Source organism: Sprattus sprattus (assembly GCF_963457725.1).
Source record: "Sprattus sprattus genome assembly, chromosome: 3".
NCBI lineage: Eukaryota > Metazoa > Chordata > Actinopteri > Clupeiformes > Clupeidae > Sprattus > Sprattus sprattus.
The window spans coordinates 14,303,729-14,324,588 of record NC_137922.1 but is presented as its reverse complement, the minus strand read 5'-3'; the positions used below and the strand labels follow the sequence as shown (position 1 = coordinate 14,324,588).

At 43.6% G+C, this 20,860-nt stretch overlaps 1 protein-coding gene across 1 annotated transcript in view; it reads right to left on the bottom strand.

The window, feature by feature from the left end:
• Nucleotides 1-7,749: 7,749 nt before the first annotated feature.
• The window catches only part of cntnap5l (contactin associated protein family member 5 like), a gene marked incomplete at both ends in the record, with an annotated part of 55,500 nt that continues 42,389 nt past the window's right edge, over nt 7,750-20,860 (bottom strand). Inside the window, 10 exon segments of the mRNA XM_080835362.1 lie at nt 7,750-7,967; nt 8,236-8,307; nt 9,506-9,715; nt 11,080-11,167; nt 11,467-11,600; nt 14,152-14,385; nt 15,605-15,841; nt 19,174-19,392; nt 20,266-20,436; nt 20,576-20,703. Coding sequence (XP_080691488.1) covers nt 7,750-7,967; nt 8,236-8,307; nt 9,506-9,715; nt 11,080-11,167; nt 11,467-11,600; nt 14,152-14,385; nt 15,605-15,841; nt 19,174-19,392; nt 20,266-20,436; nt 20,576-20,703 — 1,711 coding nt within the window.

Sequence of the window (20,860 nt, the reverse complement as noted above, 5' to 3'; positions counted from 1 at the left end):
ATCCATTTATATTCCCAAGACATCTGACATTATCAACTGATTGTTCCGGACAAATCTACTGGACAAGAATACTGAGAGGGCTTTTTGTATCTTGCCTCATTCCTCTTCCATACAAACCCTCACCTTCATTCATGTTCTGTGCTATAGCAGACACTTACCACAAAGCCCACCTCTATTTCTCATTGCACACGTTTGGACCAAAGATTTATTTTAAGAACACCTGATCACTGTATTTCTTTTCAGTTAGCTAAGTGTGTGCATCAGGTATATTAAATAATTATGGCCAGTATCACAATAAGCCTTTTCAGGTAATGGTAACAACACATCCCTGTCATTGTCAGTGTCTCATAGTTATCTGTAATGTAATGTGTTTTTGTGACCAAGCTGCCCTAGATTACGAAATCACAAAAACATATTGGATTTCTCTATGAAAAATATGTATGGCAAAGCTGGCCATTCAAAAGTCCATAAGTGAAGCTGTACTGATCAGGTCGGGGGAAAAAAAACATGAAATCAGTTGCGTTGTTATCAATCACATCAGTCAACCCTATCAGTCAGATCAATCATGTCATTAATATGAAGTGCATCTAAGGGCTTAAGAAGTCTAGTGGAGAACTGAAATAAAAAAACCTTCATGTCTATCACTTATAATATGCCTCGAAAGTCAAGGCCATGAAAACATTCTTGAAATCAAAATGTGGCAGGATGTCGGGTATATGTAACATTGCCATCATACTGTCAGTCCTTTTTTAACCAGCCCCAACTATCCTAGTCTGTTGGCAATGGGGGTGAAATGAATTCTAAATGAAATGTCAATGCTGGGGAAAAGCACACAGAAGTGCCACTTTCTCTTAATGTCACCAGCTGATTTCTGTGTGATGTGTTAGAGTGCTGCGGAGGCATCCCACACTGAACGCACTGAGCACTTCATTTCTCTCTCTTGACGGCTGCTGTTGTTCTCATTTTGGTCCATATTTTGGACCATGCTTAGACTTGTGAAACTATTTGCATTAACATCCTGAGTGTGTGCTCCTTTATGAAGACCTTTCATGTATGCATTTGCCACAACACCAAATGTTTGGGAATGCTGATCTTTGTAAATGCCTTTATTATACGGCTCTTCAGAATGTTCCAAAAAGTACCGTTGATTTGAAAGTGCCATCCCTACGTCATAGGTCACATTAATTCCTGCTAACAGACCGCTGCGAAAGATAATCACTGCTGTCATTGGCAACGGGTTTTGTACTTCTAATTCACATCTTTCATATCATTCCGCCAGAAGTCCAGTCATTTTAACGCAACAGTAGACAGTAATTTGAAGTCAGCAAGTAATGGGTTGCTATGCAACACCTGAAACTTCAAAGTTCTATTTGCTTGAAGAACTATTTATTTCTAAACGGGACACATGAAACGGCAACTAAATCATTAAAAAGAGGTATGTTGGAGGAATGTCTTCTATCATTTTTGGCAAGGAACCGTATAATAAGCGGGATAATGTATTGTCCGTCGGTCATTCTCCAAAAATAATTCCCTTCAGAACGAAACAACACCCTCCGCCGGCGTCGGGGTGTTGTTCGCCCCGTTGGGAATTATTTTAGTAGAATGACCTCCGGACAATACATTATCCCTTACTTATTTTACAATCACCATTTCCCCACCTGTTCCCTGGCACCCCTAGTGGTCACTCTGGATACCCTTTGGTGCATTCATGATCTTAGATGAATGTGTTGCTGCCTGACCACACACTAGGTTTTCACCTGCTGGGTGGCCCTGAGAGAGCACAGCTGGTGATGTATAGACCTACTGTCTTTTTTCCCATTTTACATTCTTTATGTTTTATTCATGTGTGACAGAAATCTTTCCACAGGTTTTACAGACGCTGCTTTGTACTCTCTCGCCTCAGGCACCGCAAAAGATGCAATGAACACGTGTGTTTGAGGGTGCGTAGACAGAGACGAGGTGTTCATCTCCTCACATTATGAGCCTCTGCACTTGGAGCTCAAGGCGCTGCCTGCTCAATGCCAAGACAGACATGCCAGTTAGATGATGTTTTTGCGACGGATGAAAGGCCATGCAACTTTTTGTGAGCATCAGAGCAAACTGGCTGTATGCAGACATATCGACATGGCTTATCTGACAGAGCCTTTGTGATCTTGAGGTAATGGCGTACTTTGTACTGATTTGTTGTACTGATGCATGCGATTGTTGCGGTTCATGTGCCACACTGTGAGGGTCCTTCAGAGTTGATGTGAGGTGCATTAAGCCACTGAAGTTTGACTCAGGGGCTGTATTTTTCATTTGAGAACAATCTTGCCTTGTGGGCGCAGGTCTTGCTTTTACCTTAAGTGAGTGTTCAAAAATACCTCTTGTTGAAAATCATGTTTTTGAATCAAAACAAGCATGCAAACAAGCAAGAAACTCAAAAATGAAAACACACACACGCACACACAAAATTAAGATGTTACGCAAGTATAAACTTGAGTACGAGTATTTGTTATAGAACCACTGTTTTTGACCAACAAGACTTGCATTGTATTGTATTGAATGTTGTAAAAGATGAAAATAATCCAAAAGTATTACACCCCAAGAGATTAACATACTTGTCTGTACATAAGGCCTCTTTGTGTAAACATACATTGTATAAGGCAATGTCAATGCAAATTTGTTCTGCCACCTACACAAAGATGTCAAGTGTGGCTTGAGTTGGAGGATTGTGCTGTCTATAGATATACTTTTTCCTGAAGTAGGAAGACAATGCAGAGCCTATCAACATGAACGACGGTAAGTCACTCTGTGTAATGTGAAGAGCGCCATGAATTTAGAAACCAAATCAACCAGAAAACACGTACCTTATGCAACCACTTCATGCCATTGGTCCGTGTTGGCGCATTTATAAGCAACACGTATGGCCATTCGGATAGACGGGGAACATGCTGTTCTGGCTGCGTCTCTCTCTTTATATGCTGGAGCGGTTGTGGGGAGCGGGGATGAGTGAGTGTGAAGTGCTATGCATGTCTGCGTGTCTGCTCCCACCTCAGTGCTGTTGGGCTGCACTCAGCACAGCTCCCCTGACAAGCAATCAGTAAAGAGCCTGCTGGGCTGCTGGAATGTTCCGTGGTTGGAGATTCACAGGATTACATCGCCGCTGGTAATAAATGATGCCCAGCCCTCTGTAAAGTGGGCACAGAAAGTGCAGGTATGCAATTTTTGGGGGGTTGAGGATGTGTGTGTGTGTGTGTGTGTGTGTGTGTGTGTGTGTGTGTTTTTGAGTGTGTGTGGTGGGTGGGGAAGGGTTTTGGATGCCCTCGCAGGGCTGTGCCCCTCCGCCGGGAGAATCCCTCTGACGAATTTTGCTGGCAATATTTCTATGTAATGGCAATCTGAGGCTGCAAGGCTGTGTCAGGAATACAAAGAGCCCAGTCTGTCCAGTTGTGAATCCTTTACTCACGAACATCACGCCTTGGCCTTGAACTGCAGCTTTTGAATATTAAAAGAGCTTACAGAGTAGTACGTGTTTTTTTTTTTTTTTTTGTACACAGACATACTCTGCAATCAAAGTCAAGACAACCCTCAGTTCCGTGCTACACATCTCAAAAGAAGTGCACATTGTGCAGCATTTCACCCAGCCTCCCTTCCCCTGTATGCCAAAGTGAGTAACAGATGGGAACATTTCCTGCGAGAAAGACGAGAGGTACCGCAGTCTCCCCGCAGACCTGACTCTGCAACAGTGTGATCTGGAAACAGGGGGTTGTGCATTTGTATGTATCTCTCTCTCTCTCTCGCACTCTCTCTCTCTCCCTCCCACATACAACAGGGACTTGTCACCTAAACAGTGTGCATGTGTGTGTATCTCATTCCTGCCGTTCTCTGGAGCGCGTGTGCCACAGCCACAGGGCCACTGGACTCAGCTCTGCCCGTTAGCGCCTGACTGATGCCCAAACCCCGTCATTAGCCAGTTTACCAGGCGCCAGGCTCAGTGCCCGCCGTCACCAGCTGCTGCAAGACTGGTGTGCCTGCTTGGTGAAGGAAAATTCAATTATGAGGTTCTCTCAGCATTTGTGCTGGCATGCAGGACCCACACACAGACACACACACGCACACACACACACGCGCACACACAAGCACAAACGTGATTGAATGACTCAATAATTGCATGAGGTGTTTAACCTGATCCTCTGCTTTTGCAATACCTACTTGTCCATATGTTCAAACAAACACATACTCACACACACACACACACACACACACACACACACATGTATGTGAAGAGTATGTGCACACACAGACATATTCTCCCTGTCCTTCTATAAATGTCAATCAAGGTTAATTAGCTGGCTCTGGGTCCCTTCAGGCCAGTGGACGTGTGTGTAATTGTAAAGTGATGGGATGTGTGCTTGTGTTGGTTGTGTTGGTTATTTGGCTGCAGGGTGGGTTCTGACCATGTGATCCAGACAAGACAGTGTCCCACACAATCGATTGCAATCACAGCAAGATATAATTGTATTTCCTATTTTAATTAGGCAGTTTTATTATCATTTTAATTAGCCCTCCTCCTGTCTGTCATTTGTGGATTCAGTGATGGACATTTAAGCAATCTCCCCGGCATGTGATTGTCAAGCAGTGATTCTTCTCCAATCTCATGTTTTGTGAGGGAATTGCACTTTGTGGCAATTTCTATTGTTGACGGTATATAAATCAATAGAATTTAATGTATTTGTTACCAGACTCTGAAGACTGCACACATTGTGTACAACAACATTGAGGTGGCCAGGCAAATATAATATCATAACTGACCACTGGATTCACATCAAATATGACCTGAGATGACCTGAGGTGACCTTACATGCTGTATGACTTCATGGAAATAAGTAAAATAAGATACCGAAGGAAGTGTTAAAATGTTGGTCATAGACACGAGTGGAAGAATGTATTGCTCTCCACGGCAGGCTCATGGTTTCAAGCCCCAGAGCCCAAGGAGTGATGTATGCCTTCAAACTAGTACTTCACCTGGGTCTAAAAGTTCCTGATGAGTCTGAGTATGGGCAAAGGGAGCCCTCAGAACCGGGCTACAAATGGAGTTCTCACAGATTACTCATCCTCCCTTCTCTTCCTTTCTTTTCATCTGCTCGTCCTGGACCTAATGACAGGGCTCCTCCTCATCTCTCACTCTGAGCGGAGCGCTCTCTTTCTCTGTCCTTGTCTCCTTTGTGACATTATATCCTCTGTGTAAAGCTCATAAAAGATTCTCATATTATGAGAATGTGAGGATCCCACTTCACCCTTCTTCAGAGTTCAATATTCAGACATGTTTGAGTTTGTCAATAATTCAGGCACACATCGTCAGACCCCCCCCCCCCCCCCCCCCCCTTTTGAGATTTATGTTAGGAGGAGACTTGGATGGTCTTGGTCCTAGGGTGCTTTTCATTTCTCTCTGGCATGGCTCATTTTAGCATAATGGTGCCCAATTCGAGGTGTAAAATGACACTTTTTCATGTTAATTTTCCTTTTCAAGCTGTGAATTTAGGTCCCAGTTGTCGCACAGTGTGACAGGTTAGGAGGAGTGAAGTTTGAGTTTTATCGCCCTCAATTCCTCATAACGCTGCTCAGTATCTTCTCCCCGTCTGTGAGCGGTTGGCTGAAGAGTGTGCATGTCATTACCAACACCTGACACAACACATCTCTCTCACTTTTCACCACTCTTTTCTTTCACTCATCCGTGCTGCCTTCGAAGAGAATGGCACATTTATGTTTATTTCAGGTGGTGATAATGACTCTGCTGGTCCATGTGGTTCCTTGCTGATAAGCCTCCCCAGGGCTAAAGGGTTCTGATCTGATTCGCTGATGGATTCATGTATGTATAGTGCTGGTGTAGGGGAAGTTTGAGGTAGCAGGCAGATGGGTTTGGGAGTAAAGCATCGGAATGCAATACAGAGTATTCGTGCAGGCTGCTGGCTTTCAGGCTGATTAACTTTCATGGAAGTCCGCAGAGAAATGTTTAGTAAACATGTCCATAGCTGTGCCTTATTTAGGGCATGCATTCAGACACACACACACACACACATACACACACACACACACACATTAACCAATGTTAATTATGGTCATGTCGCTGTGAGGGAGGAAGCTAATTTAAATGGGGGAGAGTTTTCTCCAGAGAAAAACTTTCGCCACGGTAAAAGAGGCTAGAAAACATACAAGCAAGTCCAAGGTTGACAGAGTCATGTTAATGCTTTTCAGTGTCTCATTAAAAGTAACACTGTAGGTTCCAGAGAAGAACTACATGACCCCTCAAAAATGTAGCTGGCAAATTTGTTGAATTTTGGGCTCTGAAAAACAACAATTGCCAAAAGATGGCTGCCTTAGGTAATGGTTTCACTGCACAGTTTAAGCTGTTAAATGTGGCACTGATCTTCTATAATAATCCTTTATCAGGAACATTGCTAATCCAGACATTAAAAGACTTTGTCCAATTCAGACATTAAGATACTTAACGTCATAAAAGTAACAGTCGCTGATGCAAATGAATTTGTTAGCTGAGACGCATGTCTTAACTGTTATGTTACTTCTACACACAGCTCAGACCCCCCGCGCTCATGTCCTTCTGAGGAGCCTTCAATCTTTCACCTTAATGGAAAGAAATAATAAATGACTGATACTCTGAGGACCTACATTATGCACATAAAGCTGTAGAAAAGCTTAATTTATTAAATATATTTATGAAATCTATTTACATCAAACATTTACAGTAGTAGCCAACCCCAACAAAACAACCCCAATCAAAAGTATACGCACGCACACACACAAAGAAGAAGAAAATGAAGAAATAAACAAATGTCCATATGAACAGGACGAAAAAAAAGGAGGTTTTTTTTTTCTTGTTGTAGAGCTGTTTCCTCAGACTCTTAATGCACTTGAAGAAGAGGACATCAGGCCAAGGCACCGGTTTGCTCGGACCAGTCTGTAAGTTTCACCATGCACCTGAAGGAATAGGTCACATGGCACTGCTGCAGGGCTGACACAGGGAGCCACTGTGCAGGGGTCTTTACTCGTTATGCTATGCCAGGCCAGCAGTCCAGAAAAAAAGAACAACGATGCTTTGAATATGACTACACTCCAATCGCATTTGGACACTAAAATGATTGTCACCTACAACCAAATAGTGGATATCCGATTATGAGACATTGCAGGGATAAGCATACTCGAAGCCACACTCTTGCATTTGTATATTTTCTCTCTTCACTGGAGGCTCCATGAATCCTAGAGTTTGCTTCAAGTTGGTTTGGTTGATTAGTTGAAGTCTTTGTCATTGTTTACAAGCTTTACTCCGACATAAAAAAAAACACAACAGCGACTGACAGATTAAACGGTATATGCCAACAACTTGGAGGCCAAACACTGTTTGGCTGTGAAGATGCAAATTGATTGATGGAAAAAACCTGCATATCTGCATTGTTGTGTTGTGTAATTTTCTCATGAGTGATTTAGATAGTAACAGATACAAAAAAAGACTCCACATCCCACAATTCCACTGAAAAGAGTTCCATAATCTCCAAAGTGAGGGACCCTCCCCCTCTCAGGTAGAGCCACACCCCTTTCCTGGGCTAGCCCATAATAAAGAGTGGAAAAAGGGGGGGGGGGGGGGGGGGTAGAAGGCTTTTGGGTGGCATTTTACATGAGTGCCATACAGTTTAATTTCCTGTCTCCTGTAGAACAGGGGGATTTACCATGGCAGCAGAACCCGCAAGGCGCTCAGATGAAGTACTCCTTATGGTCCCTGGTGGACTTATGGAGGTCCAGCTCAGTCCGGTACAGGTGTGGCGAGTGAGGAGGGTGGGGATCGAGGCTGGCGCGCTGCTCTTTCTTCTCGGCCTTAGCAGGCGGGGGTCGGGGCCTCCGGTGCTGGTACAGGAAGCGGATGATGACCCCCATAACACAGAGGGTGGTGAACACCACCGCAGCCACCACACCTGTGAAAACAGTTAAATAAAGAATCCCCAGCAAATCCGTCATAATCACCAGACTGCAGACTTGGCAAGCGATCAGAAAGCAGCACAACTGGTTCTGAATAATGATACTTCTTTGATGAATGACAATCAATATTTTCAACCCCCCTGTCCCAAAATCAGAGGTGGTGTCAGGGCAGGTAAAAAAAAAAAGGAATGGTGTGCTGAGGTGTCTGTATGCTGTGGGTACGAGGAGGGAGACAGTCTCCTTCAACAAAGGTGACAAGCCTACCTCCGATTACTGCTGACTCATTGTGCTCCATCTCCTTCAGTGGCTCTTTGCCTCGGTCTCCCTTCTCTGAGTCTGGGAAGTAATGTGAAAAAAATGTCACACGAGGTAAAGAAAGGAAAAAAACGCTACTAAAAACAAGATGCTAAAAAACACATTCCAATAAGCCTGACTGCAAGAACAATGCTCATATCATGCTATCAGTCATCACCAATAGCCAATGAAAAATGTTAATAAAAACAAAATGCTAATAAAAACATTCCAATAAGCCTCACTGGAAGGACTATGCCCATATCATGCTGTCAGAGTTATCACAGAGCAGAAGCTGTAATTAACTGAACATCTTCATCATTACTGACAGGGGCTGTAGCCTATAGGGCTAGAATTCCAATACGAGAATAATCAGCCTTCTGTGGGATTAGCACAGAAATGGTGAGACAGTGATTTGTGAGATTACAATGTGTTTTTTGGCGCTCAGCCTCTCTCTCTCTCTCTCTCCTCCCATCATTGTCCCCTCTCCATTTCTCTCTATTTCTCTCTGTCTCTCTCTTTCTCTATCCATCTGTCCCCATCTCTGTCCCCTCTCCATTTCTCTCTCTTTTTCTCTCTCTCTTTCTCTGTCATGCTGCTTATGTCTGCTAAATGACTTGACGTAATCATATGAAAAGCTGTCATGGGTGAAAAGTGTAACTCTAAACATACTGACATGTCTAGGATGTAATGAGCCTGGCAGTTTGAAAACGATAATTCGAAAGTTTGGCGTGATCCCACCAAGCCTGACATGTATAAACATCTAAGATATCAGACAACCGTGTTGAAAAGTGGACTAAATATGGGTGGGAGACATTACAGAATTAAGAGCATTCGTAAATTTGAACCCAATCCAAACATCTCCTTGAGGCCTGTCTCGAAGGAGGTTTGAAAACAATGTTGTCTAAAAGTAGAGAGACGCTGAAATGGAGTGTCTTTGAGGAAAACCTTGTAGGCATAGCCTTGTTAGTATGATTTTTTTGACACACTTCTAGTCTACAATTTCAATGATTTGTCACCAGGCTGTGGATCCTCACAGTGAGAGTCTGAGACAGTCTCCTGAAGTTCTGCCTGGTCCCATGGGACTAACTATGGTGCTTTTTTAAATACTTAAACTCCTTCCTCTGTCGATCTCCTGCTTTTCTTTATGTCTTTAGTCGAACTGATTTTTTGTTGTTGTAAATAATGTGCCATCGGGATGTGTGTTAGTCAGTGCCGTTGAGAGGTCATTGGTGCTACTGACCGGCGAGCGAATGTGTTGTGGCCAGAGTGTTTGGACTGGAGGGAGCGCCGCAGCTGGACTCTGATAGACGGCCACTTATGCTGACCAATGAGCTTCTGTGACTCAGAGCTTCCTTCAGAGGGGCCACTTGATTGAACTGGACCGAGGATAGACAGCCAATGAAACCATGTGATCCTGCTTCCACCACCTCTTCATCCATGATGTCACCTCCTGCAGAAGCAACAGTGGGACAAAGGAGAGATAACTACAATCATAGATCATGAGTTCTTTGGTTCTCGTTAAGTTTGCTTAGACCTCTGTTTTAGCCTTAACAGGCCCTTTTCTAAATTCTTTGCAACACAAAGTGTTCTTAAATAATATCTAACATGATACAATGACCTAATGCTATAAGATGATACCATAATGATGTAGAGGCTTTCTATAAATACCCTTCCTAAAATGCTTCTAGACCCATTAAGGCCTTGTCGTCGGACAGGCAAAAACACTTTTCACCAAAGAGTGTAGCACTGCTTTGATTACTGACTCAGTTACTCGCATTTGGATCCAATTTCAGCTCCAAATTCAATTGTTGACACAGATAAACTCATAAGACACACTGACGTTTCGTTCAAAGCATGTACAATGTCCTGTCGGTGCATTTGACATGGACTAATGTCCTAGTGAGATGGTGAACTCAATGTTAAAATCATTTCTAATTTCATACAGGCAGCTGATAGACGGAAACCAGAGGAGGCGAAATCAATGTGTTCACCCCTGACCCACCTACTTACTCGCCCCTCTCTTTACCACTCAACACTTTTCTTCACTTTTGCTCACCTGTGGTGCTTTATGAAAAACCGGCGAGGAGTGTTCCGGCGAGGGCTTTATTGCTAATTTATCTGAAACATTTGCTCGCTCTGCCGAAGCACACCAAGAGCCATGATGGCACACCATCCTATCGGTCTCCAGATTCAAAGCGAACAGGGTCTCCAAGGCAACGCCTGGTAAATCAATTTAGCCTTCACTCAACCCGCCTGCTGTTCTTCTAGCGACCCTTCAGAGAATGCAACCCCCCCCCCCCCCTTCTTCCAGCACTAACACACGCCACCTCCTTTAACTGAGGGAATAAAAAAACAGCCTCAACCACTTTGAGTTGAGAGAGGAAGGGAGGCGGCGGAGGGGAGCGCACAGGGGGAGAAGGAGAGAGAGTGCTGGAGAATATCTTTTCTTCATTAAAATTCATAGAGAATTATATTGCCTCGGAGTGAGAGGCACACTTCTTGTTTGGGGGTTTGACAGATGCAAATCTTGGGTGATAAGTTGAAGTCAAAACGGGAATTGGTAACAGGTGCAGGAATAGAGGCATGACTTGCCTGCCGTTTGACTAGCTCTCTCTGTCACAGTGTCATTCTCTCTCTCTTACACACACACACACACACACACACACACACACACACACACACACACACACATACACATACACATACACACACACACACACACACACACACACACACACACACACACACACACACACACACACACACACACACACACACACTCACACACACACTCACTCACACAGGTCAGCTCACCTGAGAGTTTGCCAAGCGTCACGCTCCTCAACGGGCTGAGGGGAGACCCAGATGTCAGCGTAAAGATTTGCGCCAGGCCATCATCTATCTGAAAAGAGAGTTGCCCGGTGGGGGGGGGCACAGGCAGTTACCCTTCTGCCGATTGACCAATAAGTCCCTGGCAGCACTGGCCTTTGACGATGAGTGTATGAAGCTGCCTCAAACGTGTTCAAATGTAGAGTAAGCTTAAATAGTTTGCACTAATCTCAGGGCAAAGTAGGTTATCTCACCAACACCACACCTGCTTCTCCATTTTTTCTCGCTTTCAGGTAACTAATATTAGAAGTAAACAAAATCACAGTAAAATATGTGTTAAAAAGTTAATTATTTTTCAAAAAGATAACTTACTTGCACATACACGTCCTTTCCTTGGCGACTGAGTCGGAGCCAGTGTAGCTTGCCATCGGATAAACTCGAGGACCTGGGGCTCAGCGTGTCTGACTGCTTGTCCTCGTCTAGACGATACTTGATCTGCATACTTCCTAAGGGGACCATGGCAACACTTTAGAGTTCACCCTCATAAGACCAGTGCACATCTTCTGCACTGAAGTGGAGCATCATTTCCAGAGATGGAGTTGAGCTTGTTTTGCTCAGATACATTCTTGTTCACTCCACGTGAGGAAAAGGGTTGAAAAGAGCTGAAAAGTTTCCACGCCTCCTGGCTTTACAGTTTATTTATTTATGATTCTTTTTTTTTTTTTACAACTGCTTACACATATGTTCTGCAACTAAGTCTCATTTTTGCAAAACTCCTCACACAATTCACAAAACTGCACACACAAAATGCAAAACACGGCATAAATCAAGCACAATTAAACACTGCATTCAAAACTTTACAATCTTTTTTTTAAAATCAAATATTTCAAAAATCGAATTGTTCAAAGGTTAGACTTTTTGTGATAAATCTGAAACACTCCTGTCTTTGTCAGGTTAAAGCCTTTTGTAGTTACTTAAGCAATATAGCATGAGTGGCAGTGGGGTAGGTAAGGGATTATCCCTTACCTACCCCACTCCCAAGAGTGCTATATTGCTTTTTTTAAACAAATCTACAGTCAAAAAATTTACATTTCAACACAAAGTAATTGATTAAAAATGGTTTATTTCGCCATTGTATCTCCGCAACAAATACAATAGTTCCATTGTCAATGTCTTGGTTTGGAATTTTAAAAACTTTGAATTAACGGTTATCATCAATGCGAATGTTTCATCGAGGAGTGATTTATTTTTAGCTGTAAAAAGTCCCGTAACTGTAGGTATGTTGACGAATAATCTATAGCATGGAACGTCTCTCGTCCAATCAGAAACAGCTAAATAACGCGATAGAACCCAATTGTTTTATAAAGTGGTATAGTGCGCTGAGCAATCTGACAAAACCGTTTATAGAAGTTTATATATATACTGTATAAATAAATAAAAAGTTGTGCTTTGTACATGATACATAAAAAATGACCATTCCCAGTCTCCTGGTATATGTCTTGAATTTTGAAGGGCAGTGTCAGATTTGATTTAAGGTTTTGATTGCTGAGTTTGTGTGTAAGCATTTTTTTTAAATCAATGTAAAGTATACAGCCATATGCCACCTATTAAAGTATGTTTGTATGGGGCAGCTGCTTTTGGTATCATCTTCAAATTAATTTCAATGATATACTGTATCGTCATGTGAAGGACAGATAAATACACCGTTTGTCTTTGGCAGCCACCCAGGTCTGGTCACCCAAATACACTATGTAGTTCTGTGGTCCAGGATGGACCACCCTGCAAACCCGTGAGAAAAGCTTTAACAACATGACCTCCCGACACTGAGGGAGGAAATAGTCTAGGGTGTTTACCTGCCCTCTTCCGTTCATCATTCTAACAAGAGAAACAGGATCTGGCCACTACATCCTAACATGCTGTCCATATGTGCTGTAATTACCTGGAAGTGGGAACCATGGGAAGCGTGTGTGTGTTGGTGTGTGTGTGTGTGTGTGTGTGTGTGTGTGTGTGCGTGTGTGTGTGCGTGTGTGTGTGCGTGTGTGTGTGTGTGTGTGTGTGTGTGTGTGTGTGTGTGCCAGCTTGGCAGGAACCTCAGAGAGGTGTCAAATTTTTGCACTCCCGCTCTGGTGGCTGTCCTCTGCAACATGGCCAACCCAAGCGCTGGTTTGTAATCAAATCCGTTCAGGGGACTAGTGGGACTAGTTGCAACAGAGGACCTAATCCAATTGTGAGCAATGATTCTAGGCAGTTGTGCTTTAACCAATTAGCCACAGGTAGTAAAGCTCCACTTCTAAATCAGTGCTTTCTCTATGTGACCTAATATCAACTATATAGCTAGACACCAGTTAGCATTCTAGCAAGCTTTTAATAAGTTCCAATTGTGCTGCTGTTAGTGTTTGCAAGGCTTTTGCATGTCATTTGGGTAGACATCTTGCTTTAGACCAAAACTCATTCCTGCTGCTTTAAAGAATAAAGGATATTTATGCGGTCTTTGCACGTTTGAACAGGAGAAAGTTCTGAAAGGCAGTTGCATATCAATCCACTCCTACATATAGCCCTCTCTAAAAATGGATCTGACTGGCTGTCTTGCGAGAGATGTGGAAGGCCTGGTCAGATCCACTTCTAATCGCGCCGGCTAGACTGGGGCTTGTATCCAATCCAGACCTATGAGGTGCCCAAGAATATATCATGTGATGCCACGACATGTACAGATGCAGGGGCAGATGGCACAATATCCATCGTATTTCTCTAGCTGTGTATGGGTGTGTGTGTTTGTGTGTGTGTTTGTGTGTGTGTTTTTGTGTGTGTGTGTGTGTGTGTTTTGACTCTGATTTGACTTTTTCATTTGCCCTCTACAAAGCCAGTAGGCTGTGACTTCATTCACAATGCAAATAACGCTTGTGGCCATACTGTGAGTTGCCGCCAAAGAATCCAAAACAAATCACCCCTGACCTAAAAGCTTGTCTCCAGAATTGTTAAAAATCGTAAAAAGTGATGCTCTTAATGAAAGCAGCCCTTGGTGTTGTGTTGTGTTGTGATGTGTGGCGGCTTCAGTACCAGTTCTCGTCAGGATGATCGCCACGTAGCACTGCCCGACCCCCTGCGCCAACAGGAGCATGGTGGGCGTGCGTCTCGTCTGGAAACCTAGCGTCAAGCTGTCCGGCGACTGAATGGCAATACCAGCCTCCTCTTTGGCAGGGGAGGTCTTGGAGTCTCTGTCCCGGATCCCGGACAGCGTCTCTTGAAAGGAGTAAGTGAGGGAGGATCCGCCGTCAAACGCTGCCGCCATGACTGAGGAAAGAAGGGAGACGACAAAAAAAAGAAAAGTTATAGTTATGCAAATGCAGACAGACTGGCAGCCGAACTGGCAAAGATTCGAAACCCAAATCCCTCCACTTTTAATCATCCCCAGCGCTGAGGGCATTAGCATTTCACTGCCAGGCTCTAAATCATTTTTCACTCGATGTGGAATCAACTTACAGCTCAATCTCAGGGACATTAATGCTACTTTGTCTTTGTTATTCCCCTCCTGCATTTAAAGTTTTATTTGTGTGTGTGTGTGTGTGTGTGTGTGTGTGTGTGAGTGTGTGTGTGTGTGTGTGTGTGTGCATGCCTGTGTCTGTCTGTGTGTGCGTGCGCGTGTGTGTGTGTGTGCGCACAGTTTCTGAGAACTCCATTGCATTCTGAGATTTCCCTCGCATTCGGGGCCCAGCTAATGCTTGGCTCATTAGATTGACAGACTTGTGGGAGGGCCTGAGTCGGAACTCCCACGCTAATGAAATTCTGTTTGGTAGACGAGGGCACCGCTTTGAATCAGAAGAGCAAAGACGCATTTAGCAACGCAGACATGTGCTTCATTCCCTTGTTCTTATGGATTACCATACACATACAGACACTCAAAAAAACTTGGCGGCACAGTCGTCTGGCGGTGGGGGAGTTCGCTGTCAAACCATCTCATTTCATTTATTTATACATTTGGTCTTTTTTTCTTGGAATATGCAGATCTCCACAACACTGTTTTGGCAAGTCTCCTTCAAGTGTTTCAGTTCCAGTTTATGCATGGGCTATTGAACCGGATCACTGCTAATCTGGGGTTTATTATTCATGTCATTGAAGTGCATGGAGGCATGCATGTATACTCAATGGAGTCAGTAATGCTAATGTAGGTTACAATAATAAAGCTTGGAGATCTACATTGTGTTTCCAATTATCCGAAGCCAAAGCTGCTATTACGTACATCTTATCTATACGTTGCTCAGACTGGTGAAAGGACCTGAAAGTGGCAAAACATTTTGGTGTTAAAACCTAATTCATTACTGTTACATGTAGCCATGCATTAAATGAGCCACACTGAAGCAGTTCACAGTTTTGTGTGAAGATATCGTATAAAAACTGTCAAGCCTGCATGGACACACACACACAGACACACACATTGACACACAAACACACACAGACACACACACACACACACACACAGGAATGCAAACATACACTTAAAGTGTTGATTCACCTGTGCTGCAGTGAGGGCCACTGTAGGCCGTCTGTGAACAGTCACACACGTAGCTGTTCCTCTCCTCCACACACCTGCCGCCGTGATGACAGATGCTGTCGCCGTTGCAGTGACCCAGGCAGCCTGGAGACACCCCTGGGGTTGTCTTCGCCCTCTCCTCAAGGTCGAGGGCCACACCGTTCAAGGTCAAAGCGCGGAGACAGCCCTGAAAGCCCCCCTGTCGTGAGGCTGTCCCACCTGTTACCAATAGAAGTCAGGTATGGAGTTGAATCTTGTCATTTGTAAAATCAAATACACTTGGCTGTCAATAATAATCTAATATGATGAGTAGAGGTTCCAGAAATGAAAACAACAAATACCAGTTTTAAATATTTTTTTGAAAGTTCTTTCTTACACAGACCTATGAATTGGGGGAAACATATTGGTTAGGGGACATTTGGGCAATCAGTTAAAGGTACAGCCTCCGATTGTAATCCCATACACTTTTTGTCAGGGAATTGCTACTCACAGTCCTGTAGGTGTAGGTTCAGTGTTTGGATTGAAAAAAAACCCTCAGGTATTGAAACATAGTCCTAGCTCTATAAATAGGAAACAAACATAGTGGCTCAGACAGAGCCATAAACAATCCCAGCTCACCAAATTCAGGAGCGCTGAAGGCAGGGGTTTAATATGACCGACTGTTGAGCTCAAATATCAACAACCTCGCAAAAAGTGAATTGCAGACTCTCTCTGAAATCAAACATCTATACAGTGCCAAGCTCTGGACCAGAACCTTATCCACTCTGACACAGATTCATCAGAACCACCAGATCCTCCCCAGAGAGTGCTGATAGGCAGAGCATATAGGCACATCACCATTTCCACTTAGTCAACTTCACCTTTCCATCAAAGTGGGTAAGTTTCGGCAGGAACGTCTAGCACTCAAAAACAGACCCATCTCTTCACAATATGTGTGCCCATTATTTCCCCTACACAGTTTGATTTGATTTCCCATTGATCTCCTAAGGCTTCTTCAGCACTATCAACAAAGAGATTGTTTGAGTTGAGTGCACGGTTAGATTCAGATGGTGTGAATCCCTCTGCTTACTTCTGTGCCGTTCCCTATCTGGTTCAAAGCTGTAAGTGCGAGTGTGCTTCCCCAATCTCTTCAGCTGAACTTATTCTTCCCCACCCGGAGCCTAGAGAGCAACTGCATTTCCATGACTTTAACTTCAATTGCTTTTGCCAGTCAGCTAAGGTGCACAGCCGGCTTCTTTGGCTATTCGCTTCTCCAGACTTTTTTTCAAAATGAGCTGGGGAAATTCACAGCTGTGGCTGAACTCAAATCTCGGACTAACATCCCGTGGATATCATTCCAGTTTGCGCTCACGAGGTAAACAAACCTAAGCTTCACCAACAGTAATCGAGAATTTCTTCCTCACACACTTGTTTTAAGATGAGTTTTTGGAGAGTGGGTGGCTGGGTGGCTGAACTTAATGAGCCACCATGAAGAACATCACACACTCCAAAACCAAGGCGTTCTCCAAGGCTATGATTGATATATATACCTCTATAAATCATATTTTCGTGGCATCTGAAGTTATGAGTAGCACAATTATAAAACACAGATGAAGTCATTTCCGAGGGCTATCCAGGAAGAGGAACTATTTCCTTCACCAGGGTGTTCTTCATCTTGGGGCATCTGTCATTGGAAGTATACAAATGATCTAGGACATTGCATATTCACAGACATCCATAGATGGCACTGAATAAAAGACATTCACCAAAAACAGACACTGTGTACAATGCCACATCCCGTGTGTGAGTCAGCATTGCATTATCAAAGAAAAAGAAAATCATTCTGTAGTGCTTCATTTGACTCCTTTTTTTGCAGATATCGAATAGCCTGTCATCATCACCAAAAAGAGAGAGAAATTCTGATAATGATTCACCCCACTGCTTTCACTAGCTTTAAATACCAGATAAACCCCAGCACAGAATATAGTGGAACAGTGTCAAGGTCTATCTCCAAGTGTGCAACAATGTTTTGAAAATGTTAGCGCCATTATCCCAAAATGTCTTTTTATACACCGTAGCCATCTATCAGAAACAACAAGTATGTTAGCCTGACAGAAAGTAGCAGGATTCAAGCTTTATAGCCTACAAGGACATTGGCTGCACAGTTTATTCTTACATACCTCTCGTCGTTGTTATGACGGATAACTTCCTAGAGTTATTAAGTATTTCTGGGATTGCAAAGAGGGGAGATGGATGAGCTCTCCAAAATGCTTTAGTCTTTCTTCTAGACAATGACGTGAATTTGGCAACCAATATTATCTCACACTTCCTGTGAGTAATGCACAGACAGAACGTGTCTTCCGTCGCTTTGAACTATTAAAAGTGTAGCCTACTTGCGTGGGCAAGGGGAGCTTTTCACTTCTTGCGCTACATTTTATCGAAAGTGAGTGAGCTTTAAACATCGATCGGGATAAGGTGGTTAACAAGTATGTGAGAATTAAATGTCGCAAAGTGAATTTGAAGGGTTAATGTCTCAGAGTTATAAGCCTATAGCATGGTCACTTGCGAATGTGAAATCAAATACAGACAGTTTGTAAGAATCCATTAATCAGTTGTATGTCTACAACCTATTGTCATTTTCAGCTTGTTAATATAATGCATTTCTACACTAATGTGTTGAAAACTAAATCTTCATCCTTCATCTGATGTTCACAATTCAGTTACTCTTTGCGTTTGTAGTGTGGTACTAATGCCTACGGCCTGCATGTGCAGTAGCACAAGCTATTTGTTTATTATGTTTGTAGAAAATAAAGAAAACACACATGCACACACACACACACACTCACACAAACACAAACACAAACAAGGACACACACACACACACACACACACACACACACACTAACACAATGACATCATAAACTAATACAAATGTTGATTTCATATAATCTACTGAATTAGTGGATCACTGATTTAATTTCCCACCAAACAAATAGTCTCCCCTAAACTACAACTTAATTAGGACAGCTCTGGTAATTAGGACAGCTTACAAAAGCATTTTCCTTGGTACCCTATAGACTATCAGGGACAAAAGGTTGTGTGCATAAAAAGAACACCCACTGTTCCACTGATTCCTGTAATTCGCACCCAGCAATAGGAAAGCAAGCTCCTGGTCCTGACTACTTGTAGTCAACACTGATACCACCTGTACTGCCTGGCTTGAGCTGTAAACCCACCTGCTGGGCAGAATGGCAGCTTCCTGGCAGAAGTGTTGACTGTTCTGCTTGGAAAACTGCCTCTTCATGGGGTGGCGTGAAAACTAGGAACCCTCATTTTTCCAAAGGGATGTGGGTGAAAGGTTGACATATGTTTAGTTTGTTTTCAAATAAAAAAAAAAAACGGCTATGAGGCCAAGAGACAGCAAAAGCTACTGACGAGGACAGATTCACCAGAGGCTGGTAAGAAACAACGTGAAGCTTGAAACGGAACACAAGCCCTGGATCGCTTGAGAGATGTAAGCGGTTCTAGATGTCAGAGAGAGTGAGGTGTTCCTGAGTCTGACGGGTCTTTACCTACAAACAGCTGTCCGCTGAGCTGCAGGTGCAGACGTCCCTCGGGGGGCGCGGCGATGCGACTTGGGGGGAGCTGGTCTACATGCAGCCACGCCCCTTTCACATTGCGTTCCGCACGCACGTGATGCCATTGCCGGTCGTTCAGGGAGACGGGGGAGCTGACTGTGAGTCTGATGGGGCCGTCGCCGAGGTCAAAGGTGAATGTCACAGACGATGGAGCTGTGTGGAGGAGAGGGAGAAGAATAGGGGTAGAAAAGGGAAGCAGAGATGAAAGATAGAAGGCAAAGAGAGGGAGAAACAAGAGCAGATAAAATAAAAAAAATGAGAGAGGGAGGCGGAGACACAGTATAACCTCAAATAACTAGTTTTATTATTTTGTTTTTATTAATTTTAATAATTTTACTTAAGTTCAAAGGAACGCAGTGGTATCATTTGGACATCTCACCCATCAGGGGGATACGCGAGTAGGCACTAATTAAACTCAGGAGAGGAGAGAGACATAAGGCTGGCTCTGATAACTACAGGTAGTGTCAAGCTGACTGTCAAGAATCCACACAGAGGAGGGGCACTGTGGCGTGACAAGTAGCCCCGACCACATACGGGCCTCATGCCCATGGAGGACACAGGTTCGACTCCGACCTGATGTCATTTCTCCTGTCCACTCCCCACCTCTTCTCCCTCTCATTTCCTGTCCCACTCTTCACTAAAAACTATCAGTTAAAGCCGAAAAATAAATCTTAAAAAAAAAAAGAATCCACACATAGTCGTTAAAACATACATTTCGTTGTATGCAAATACAATGACAATAAAGGCTTTTCTATTCTATTCTAAATATAACAATTATACTCAGGCTAGACACCTCAGTTGCGTGGAGCATTCACTCTCACACTGATATTCGTCTTCACACTTACTTTAACGTTCACCATCTCGTTAATTCCCACATCTATAAGGTATGCCGTCATGTTGATTATCGTGTCTATTTTGACTCTCGCGTTCACTGTCACATTCAGTCTCATGTTCACGCTGTCTGCGTTTTACAAGCTACAGCTCATGTGATAAACAGTCCTCAAGTCCTTCATTCTCTCTACTCACAGCTTAGCTCCAACCTGATGAAGGCCTGGACCCCCAGATTCTCCAAGAGGACCCCCGAGAGGGTGCTGGTCTTGAAGTAGAGTGAGAGGTCAAGGGTCAGCTCCGCCTGAAGAGGGGGGAAATGGAGATACGACGTCTCCTGGTAGAAGGATGCAGAGTTCCACAGGAATCCTAAGTGAGAAGGCAAGAGACACAGACATAACAACTGAGCTTCTGTTATGTCTAAACAAAACGAAATGGATGGAGCTGCTGTTGGAGGCAGTGGTTGGTATTGTTTCCGAAAGTGTCAAATGTGATGAAAATTACATACTGTTGCCGTAGCAACGCAATGGTCCAATTTTGAACACCACCTCGGAGCCGGTCCTGTTTGTGTCGCCGATGGCAATTTCCCTCAGGGGCAAATGATCTTTGTAAGACAGCAGGCCAGTATCATTTACCCTGTAGATGAGACAATGAGAGTGTGTGTGAGAGAGAGAGAGAGAGAGAGAGAGAGAGAGAGAGAGAGAGAAAGAAACCGAGCGAAAGAGAGGTTAAAAAAGGAAGGCAGGGCAGATGTCTAGTGGGAGGGATTGACAGCTTTCCTTGGATGCAGAGG